The sequence below is a fragment of the Pimephales promelas genome, chromosome 9 (genome assembly GCF_988280905.1).
Source record: "Pimephales promelas chromosome 9, fPimPro1.hap1.1, whole genome shotgun sequence".
In the NCBI taxonomy this organism is placed as follows: domain Eukaryota; kingdom Metazoa; phylum Chordata; class Actinopteri; order Cypriniformes; family Leuciscidae; genus Pimephales; species Pimephales promelas.
Window position 1 is genome coordinate 37,271,719 of NC_142777.1, and position 9,480 is coordinate 37,281,198.

At 37.4% G+C, this 9,480-nt stretch overlaps 1 protein-coding gene across 1 annotated transcript; it reads left to right on the plus strand.

Annotated features, from left to right (window-relative positions):
• The first annotated feature begins 1,315 nt into the window (after positions 1-1,315).
• il2 (interleukin 2) lies at positions 1,316-3,185 on the plus strand. Its single transcript, XM_089135108.1, has 4 exons — positions 1,316-1,649; positions 1,737-1,778; positions 2,001-2,138; positions 2,728-3,185. The coding sequence occupies exons 1-4, from the start codon at positions 1,506-1,508 to the stop codon at positions 2,869-2,871; spliced, it is 468 nt and encodes a 155-aa protein (XP_088991234.1). The 5' UTR covers positions 1,316-1,505; the 3' UTR covers positions 2,872-3,185.
• The last annotated feature ends 6,295 nt before the right edge of the window (positions 3,186-9,480 follow it).

Genomic DNA, 9,480 nt, shown 5'->3' on the forward strand with positions numbered 1-9,480 from the left:
TTAAAGCCCTTTGAAGCTGCACTGAAACTCTCATTTGGACCTTGAACCGTTTGGTCCCCATTGAAGTCCATTATATGGAGAAAATCCTGGAATGTTTTCATCAAAAACCTTCATTTCTTTTCGACTGAAGAAAGAAAGACGTGGACATCTTGGATGACATGGGGGTGAGTAAATTATCAGCAAAAGTTTTTAAAAGTGAACTACTCCTTTAAACTTACACTTACAAAAAAATCTGACAGAAAACATCTTTGGAAAAAATGTATTTGAAGTGTAATTTGATGTCCCTCGTGTTAGACTACATGGAAAGGGCGGGGTTTATGAGCTGTACTGGGACCAGCCACCAGGGGGCGATTCAGACGCTCTGGCTTCACTTTTCAGGAGTTGTTCGGCACACTGGGTTCAGAATCGTGATTTAATTTTTTTTAAAGCTTGTATACAGAATCATTACTTGATCATTTATACAGAACCCCATTTCTTCCAAGAGTGTATTAATTAAGCCATATGTACACTCTAAAAATGCTGAGTTGTTTTAACCCAACTTTGGGTCAAATGTGGACAAACCCAAACGTTGGGTTAAAAATGTAATTAAAAATATTAACCCAATGACTGTGTTTATGGACATGGACATATATATATATATATATATAATATGGACATATTTGACCCAAAGTTGGGTTAAAACAACCCAGCAATTTTTAGAGTGTAGGTCAATTCTTTAAAGCAGTTTGTCATGTCTGGACATGTCTGGAATAAATACATCTGACATGACTTCATGTCCCATGCATTACTTTCAGAGACAGACACACATCCACCAATGTAATGCCTCAAAGCGCCCACAGTCTGAGAAGAGAGATGCCATCATATTTACACAAACATACACTGTAAAAAAAAAAAAAAAGATTATTGGAGTATGCTCAAAAATTTCACGGTATTTCCTTGTAATTATTTGTAAAATGTACAACAGGTTTCTCAGTGGACGTAATTTTTAATGTATAAAGTAGCAGTTATGAGGGTTTCCTATGCAGTGAACTGGAGCAAACCCACACAAGTGATGACCTGATAAAGCCTATGATGTAATGGTGTGCAACAGGCTGATCTAATGCCAAAAACATGCATCATATCAGAGGGGACAGGACACTTAACAAATATTAAGTTTTTTACTATTTATTGGTGACTACTTCACCACATTTAGAATATCGCATCTGTGTAAAACCTCAATGTGTTTGCGCGCGCACACACACACACAGGGTGGAAGGACAGGGGGTGGGGGCTAGATGAGGGAGAAAGAGCAATAAGAAAAATCCCAACAGTCATCAAAAGGAAAAAAAAAAACTCCAGCAGTTGATTGTATTTGCTAATATCTGTCTTTCTGCCCACCCATTCATTTTTCCAAGAGCTGTCACTATATAGACCAACACGAGCAGGTTACAAGTCACTTGTCAATCGTGCACTGAGGATAACCATCCAGCAGGTGACTTGAACCTCGAAGGACATCCACTGAAACCATGTCTGCTCTACACTGGATCTGTGCTCTGACACTGGCACTGGTTTACTGCCTGAGCGCCCAGCCTGTCAAACGAAGCACCACAAAGGAGAAGGAGATACCTACATTTTTAAACAATTTTAGAGAAGTTGCTAAAAACAAATGTGTAAGTATTATCTGCTCTTAAATCAACCAGCAATATCAAATCACTTAAACTGCTTATGCATTTATGTTTTTGTATTTTTATTTACAGCCAAAAGACACGAGAATCTACTCTCCTACTGACATGCGTGGGGTAAGTGAACAATTTTTCTTTTTTTTAGCTTTAAACATCACTTTGTTTGCTGAAGAGAGATAGATCCCTCACACAGGAAGGAGGTTACTACGAGAAAGCCAAACCTCAAGCCAGCTCTCACAACAATTCTCACACACACACACACGCTCATCACAGCAGCTGAGAGATGCGCTCTGCAAACAACTCTAGGCCTAACACACTCTTCTCTCTGTTTCTTTCAAGGATTGTCTGTCTTCAGCGCTGAACTGCACTCGACTGGAGCTAAATGTCCTTAAAGAGGAATGCAATCTTACCAAAGACCTGAATGACTTAAATGCCTGGTTGGACCTCAAAGACGGACTGAATTATACGATGACTGTTGTAAGTAAAATTTATCAACTCCAACACAGATTAAAACAATTGTATATATTCATCAATTCGGACTAAAGTAGTAGTTTTTTTTTAAAATTCTGTTCTTTACGGAACCAAAAATGATTCTTTTGTGACATCACTGCGATACAATTTGCTTTTGGAACTTTCAACTTTCAGAATGTGGTTTAAATGTTCTTTAGAATTTGAATAACTGCAAGGTTCTATGTGGAATCAAAAACCTTTAAATGTAAGAGTCTTCACATAAGTCAAATTTATCGACGCCAACACAGATTAAAACAATTTGATATGCTTCATCAATTCGGCCTAAAGTAGCGATACACAAGTTAACAGGCATGATGGTGGATCATTGGTTTCACAAAGAGCCTTTAAAAGCCATTGCTGAAGGTTTTTTTTTTTTTTTTTTTTTTTTAATTCTGTTCTTTAGGGAACCAAAAATTGTTCTTTAGTGACATCACTGCAAAAAAAAAGTGCGTTTGGAACTTTCATTTTTAAGAATGCAGTTTAAAAGTTCTTTAGAATTTTAAATTTGGAAACCTTTATATTTAAGAGTCTTGACCTATTTTTCCTTTCTCACCAGATTCCCAAAAGCCCAAGCTCATGCAGCTGTGAGTCCTACAACGAAACAGATGTTCAACAGTTTCTAGACGCCCTCCAAACTCTGGTGCAACGGTGGAGTGTGGAGGTCAACCTGCGCCGGACCACTCCAGCCTCAAAAAGCTAAATCTAGACCATGTTTAGGAAACATCAGGGTTAAACTATTTAAATGACTGGTTTATTTTTTACATACTGGATAATGTCTTTATACATTGCACTGCTATGAATGTATCCTCGATATAGACGTTTATGTAACTTCTGTGAAGCCCGACATGTTGACAGTTCTCGGAGTTGTATTTTTTTAAAAAGAAAAAAAAGCACTATGTTTCACATAAGCTTTGCTGCTTATTTATGTATTTATGATACTATTTATTGGTTATTTATTTGAATGTCTGCAATGTATTTTTACGATAAATAAATGTGAGCCAAATTCTTACAAAAGCGTGAGATTTCACTGATTTCAGTCATCATGCGGGTTTAATTACGCAGAGGTCACGGGTGAAGAGAAAACACGATTCTGACCCCTTGACCTACATATAAACTGTGGTTATTTGACCCATTTCATCACTAAGGTGGACATTATGTGTGTGTGTGTGTGTGTGTGAACTTGGGAAAGTCCCCGATCACACGTTCCATGACAAGCAATGCCTGGAAAATATTTTCTACACCTACCACTACTAATAAGTCATCACTCTTACCCACCTAAACCACACTGGGATGCGCATCATTACTGAATTAGAGCGATCAGTTCCGGCACGTTCCTTTACCATGCTCTCCAATTCAGTTCATGTGATGCTGTTGCGGTCAGGCTAAAACACATTACTCACTCTTGCCCTGACAGCAGTGGGCGTCTGTCCAGAACAACTTTACATCCCCAACTAGATTTATATATATTTTCTAAATATAATCAAATATTTGATTTCATGTCATGACTCATGTTTTCTGTCAGCACAGTTAACACAATCACTGGACATGTGCAAGGAATGCAAGCAATTTAATAATAAATAAGCACACGTTATGAATATGAAACAAGTTTTATGCATGTTTATGACAACTGTCATTAAGTGTCATTCGCTCAATTATGACATTTTTAATGCGAATATGACACATTGACTTAATCCAATACATCATAACCTGTCAGTAATGTCAAGTTGTCATGACAACACAACCTGTCATAAACATGACACAGCAGATTAATTATGAAACTCAAGAAAGCACCTAGCTTTATTAATTAACATTACATTAAACTGTCAGGTGGTTGGTTTTGTCATTGGCTGTCATGAAGCCATTGCAACATTTTAATGACAAATTCGATGTGTACCACTGTAGAAAAATATTCATGACACAGTTATAATGCCTATAATGTCAAAGCCAACTTCATTTAAAGGGGACATATCATGCAAAAATCCACTTTTTTAGCCCTTAAATGTATTTTGTTGTATATTTGGAGTGTTAATAAGTACAGAAAAGATGAAATTATTCTCTTCAGGTGCTTTGTTTATATCTTTATATTCTGTTTTGGTCATATTTTTCAACCTGTTCAGATTTATGACGTTTTTTGAACTACAACATAATTTGCAGTGGAACTGCCAAATAAGGACATTGACTACCGGCCCAACACTTCGAGCAATCCGCCATTATTATTTCTCGCTCCGATTTTGTAGTCCGAGCTCAATGATGCAGAAGTTACGAGAGGGCAAGTCAAAATGTTCGGTTTTTGGATGTACGTTAGTGACCTGAAGCACTTCAAGGATTCCCACTTCAACAACCTCCGCCAGTAACGTTATACAGAACGGTTTGCCGATCGACTTCGTCTGAATGAGAGGTAAATTCCTTCTATCTTTGGAGACGACGAACAGAGCATTTCGATAAGCTGTAAATATCGTTAATAAAAATAAAACACATGGTGGTCATCATGGTTTAGCAGTACCTTTGTCTTTCTTTGTTTTGGTTTTGAAGTAATGTTACACGTCTGCAGTGTTATTGTTCTCGAGTTTCATCAATGGTCATTTAGATGCTTTTCTGAACGTATCATATTATCAATACAGATTGTTTGCGGTAAGATTAGACCGTAGTCAGTTATCTTGTCAGTGTGCTTGTTTTAACAAGAGAAATAGTCGACTTTCACAAATAACACAAAACAGTTAACTCACATACCAATAGATCCATATGATGAAGAGGTTATTCTGCAGGTTCGTCGTCATCTTTATCAACTCGTTCGCTCTGGCTCGAATATTGCTGCGTTCTCCTGGGAAGTTCGTACGTACGAGGTGGGAAGTCGTGTTTACGACGTGAGGTGCGTTCAAGTCAGTTTCGTCGGAGCAAAATGGTAGCGTACCTTCTTTTAATGAATTACACGAAAATACAGCAAGGTTTGTTAACTCTGCTAATAAAAAAAATGAAGAACAAAGAATGCGCATCAGGTGTGTTTTTCTTTATGTTTTTTATTAGCTTATGAAGCAAATGTAAACTATAATTTTTATATTATAATGTTATCATATTTTGTGCAGGGAGCTTGCTTTATAGGCTAAATGAAAAAGCCTTACGATGTCAATGAGTAAACGTTGAAATTCAATTAAAATCAACAGACGTTGAATGAACGTTTCTCACCGACACGGCCCCAACTCGTACAGATCGGGGCTTAAAGAAAATCCCGAGCTCCCCACTGGTATTTACGACATTGTGGTGGCGTTCAAGTGCGTTCAACTCGTAATTACGATCTATACGAGATGACTTGAGGCTTGATGGACAAGTCTTCTGTTGTTGACATTTTATTAACGTGTGAATAAAAATGTTCTTTGAAGGCATCGTATTTAATCGTATATCTCTAATCAAACTACAATAAGAGTTGAACTGACCGTGAACTCATCGACCTGGAGAGCGGGCGGGGTGTGACGCATCTCCTTTTTATTTAAAGGGGCCGCTTTGAAACGGGTCGCTCAAAGACGCACATCAGAAATGGGGCCTGTGGAGCTGTACTATAATAATGAGGAGGAATTCAGACCCAAGCATTGCAGTTATGTTTTATATAGACCACAACGGTATGATTTATATGTAAAAATGAATGATTTAAAAGCCCTTTAATGTCAAGTTGTCATGACAAAGACACTGACAGGTTATGATGTATTGGTTTATGTCAAGATGTCATAACAAAGACATCTCAAACAATGTCATATTTGCATTAAAAATGTCATAATTGGTCTGTAATGTGTATTTGAATGTACATATCTAGAAATGTGCATTATATGTTTGTGTGTGTATGTACTTTTACATATGTATATTGGCATTTATCATTATTGGTTATTTACTTATTTATTTTATTTATTTTTATTTTTTAATTATTATTATTATTATTTATGTACTTTATTTTCTTGCTACTTATATGCTGGCATGGGGTGGGGGGTTGTAAAAATGTAAAAAACTTTAAATAAAATATAAAAAAAAAAAATTCATAATTGAACGAATTTGATTACTTCTATTAAAGTCATCAGCACATGTTAAGTGTTGAAATCCCTAACCCTAGAAGTATGAGCAATAGAAGTAGTGATACTTGACATGGCACACACTGCTTTCCTTCCTGGACGGTGTGAAGGGAAATGATTAAAGTGCACTTTGCAGCATGAAGAGACTCTTTCAGGTAGTGTGTGTGTGGGCACCTCTATAAGGTGTACGTGTGGGTCTAAATCACCCCAAAAACAAAACACACAACACCGAGCAGCACTAAACCACAGTGCTTGTCATTTTACTTTGCTGCTTTAAAAGTTGATCCCAGATGGTGATTGCTCATGACTAACGCCCACCTTCCTGATCAGGAAATGTGTAGGGATAACGGGACGGCCCGCCAGCAGCAGCAAACATGACAGGAACCGAAAATAAAGAAATAAATTGCCCCACATGTGAGGGTTAATGTGGTTGAGCCCTTTTAACCATAAACTGATACTATCTGAGATACAACCAGCTGCAAAATCTCAAGTTCCTGAGGTAAAACCTGCCCTATTTCAGCTCAGCTTGACGAACCTATACACGATTTGCATTCTTTGTTTTTTTTTTGTTTTTTTAAGAAAAACTCACCCTCATGCCTGATTTCTCTCAATTGAACACGAGGAGTTTTGAAAAAGAATGCAGATCTTCATTCTGCCAAAGAAGTCCATATGTGTGTGCGTCATAATCCCAAATTCCAAGATCAAATTCCACTGAAGGAAACAACGTTTCTGAAACGCCGCCAGGCAGCTTTTCTCCCGAGTCAGTGCAATTGGATCCGCATATCATTGGACATGATCCAACGTCTCAAAGCGACAGTGTAAACCTAATGCGGTCTGTATCCTTAATATTGATCAAGCAACAAAAGAAAAGAGAAAAGCATTCACTGTTTGTTAATTGCTTTAAAGGAGTGATTCACTTTAAAAAAAAAAAAAGTGATTATAATTTACTCACCCCCATGTCATCCGAGATGTCCACGTCTTTCTTTCTTCAGTCGAAAGAAATGAAGGTTTTTGATTTTCTCCATATAATGGACTTCAATGGGGTCCAAACGGTTCAAGGTCCAAATTAGATTTTCAATGCAGCTTCAAAGCGCTTTAAACGACACCAGACGATGAATAAGGGTCTTATCAAGCGAAACGATCGCTCATTTAAAAAATAAAATAAAAAAGTTTAAGTTTTATAAGCTCAAATGCTGTTCTGTGACACTCCCGTTCGAAGTTCCAACTCGTTCGTCAAAACGAACGAATCTTTTTTCGAGTCATTTGGTTGATTCAATGAACAAAACGACTCGCAAAATAGATTTGTTCATTTTGATGAACGAGTTCGAACAGGAGAGTCACGAACGCGCATCACAGAACAGAGCAAGGCGAGCATTTGTGCTTATAAAACTTAAACTTTTTTATTTATTTCTGAAATGAGCGATCGTTTCGCTTGATAAGACCCTTATTCATCGTCTGGTGTCGTTTAAAGCTGCACTGAAATTCTCATTTGGACCTTGAACCGTTTGGACCCCATTGAAGTCCATTATATGGAGAAAATCCTGGAATGTTTTCATCAAAAACCTTCATTTCTTTTCGACTGAAGAAAGAAAGACGTGGACATGTTGGATGACATGGGGGTGAGTAAATTTTCAGCATTTTATTCTTTAAAGTAAACTAAGCTCATTTTTCAGGAGTGAGCCATTTTCTGTGAATGTTCAGGTCTTCATAATGATAAATACATAGAATTTATCTGTCGATCCAGAGTGTGTAGTGAAGTCACATGATGACATTTACAGAAAAGATGATAAAACAAATACAACAAAAGTGCCTATAAGCAAAGATAAAAGCTCCCATTTCTGGAAGTCGTCAACTAGGATGAATGGGAGTAACAGACTTTCTTAAAGTACTACAGACATCCATACCTTTTTTCTTTTAACAAATGGTCAATGGTCTATTTATTCCACCGTGAAATAAAAGAAAATGTAATTGCATATTTTTTCTCTCACAATCCTGACCTTTTTTTTCCCCCAGAAACGCAAGTTTATATCTCAAAATCAGTCACAACAGCAAGATATAAACTCACAAAACATGTTAGAATTGTGAGAAAGCATGAAAAAAAGTGTCTGACTCCTTTTTTCTCAGAATTAAAGTAAGATTTTATATCTCACAATTTGGACTTTATCTCTCACAATCACGAGATTATGTCTCAGAATTGTGAGTGTCCTAATGATCTTTTTCCCTTTTTAAAGCGTGGTGGAAACAAGCTTCCACACCATCTCTGAGCTCCCCTGCTCTATTTCAAGTGCATTTGATCCTTGACCTTCGACTCCAGACCCCAAAACTGCATCTATTTCCCCCAGGTTAAATTCTGGAATCAAATAAATGGAAATAATAGCCATTTAACATGAATGACACAAACTGACCACAACCCAAGTTCAAGCATCGACAGAACCAAACATCCTGCATGTTAACAGCGCGATTGTCTCTACGCATTAGTCTGTTTTTGCAGCATGGCCTGGTTGCATGCATACACACACACACATGCACATCCCACCTGCGCATTTGCTCCAAAGAAAAAAAAAACGCATGAATCCAGCACAAAAAGCAAAAGCATGAGTCACTCCCTCCATTTTAAGAGATGCATACAGCGTACAAACCTGGTCCACAGCAAAACGTGGTCCTGTCACTAAGATGGGCCACAATTGATTGAAAAGATGGTCCATGCATGAGCCAAACTAACATAAACGCATAGTAAACGCGATTGGATGCAGTGCTACCTTTGACAGGAAGCCCCTGAGGTTTCCTGTGCTGTAGTGTGAACAGGGCACTTGAACATCTGATGTTTACCTCCGAACACACACCGTGCAGTGGCCCGTTTCTCAGGAGGGTTTCACTAACCACACATAAAATGACCTTTAAAGCACTTCTCATCTACAACATATTCCAGATGCTATACACACCTGAACTAGATAACCCAGGTCATTATAAACCCCAGGTAAATGTAATCCTGGGTTATCTTGCGGATCAAACTGCTTATAATTTACCCTGTCGTTGACGCAAAACTCTGAGTCAACATGCACCAATGCTACAATTTTCTATATGTCATAATCATTTGTTAACAAACAAGTTTTCATTATTTCAATGAGCTCATTGTTTCTAGCCTAAATTATTACACTGTTTAAATTAATAAAACTGTGATTTTGTAAATGTGCATTTCTGAAATACATAATTAGACCGTTGCCTTTGATAACTGACACTAAAAATTGAAATGT

Coding starts and splice junctions, on each gene's coding strand:
- il2 (XM_089135108.1), top strand. CDS start 1,506: ATGTCTGCTCTACACTGGATCTGTGCTCTGACACTGGCACTGGTTTAC. Junction 1,650..1,736: donor AAGTTGCTAAAAACAAATGT/GTAAGTATTATC, acceptor TTTTATTTACAG/CCAAAAGACACGAGAATCTA. Junction 1,779..2,000: donor CTCCTACTGACATGCGTGGG/GTAAGTGAACAA, acceptor GTTTCTTTCAAG/GATTGTCTGTCTTCAGCGCT.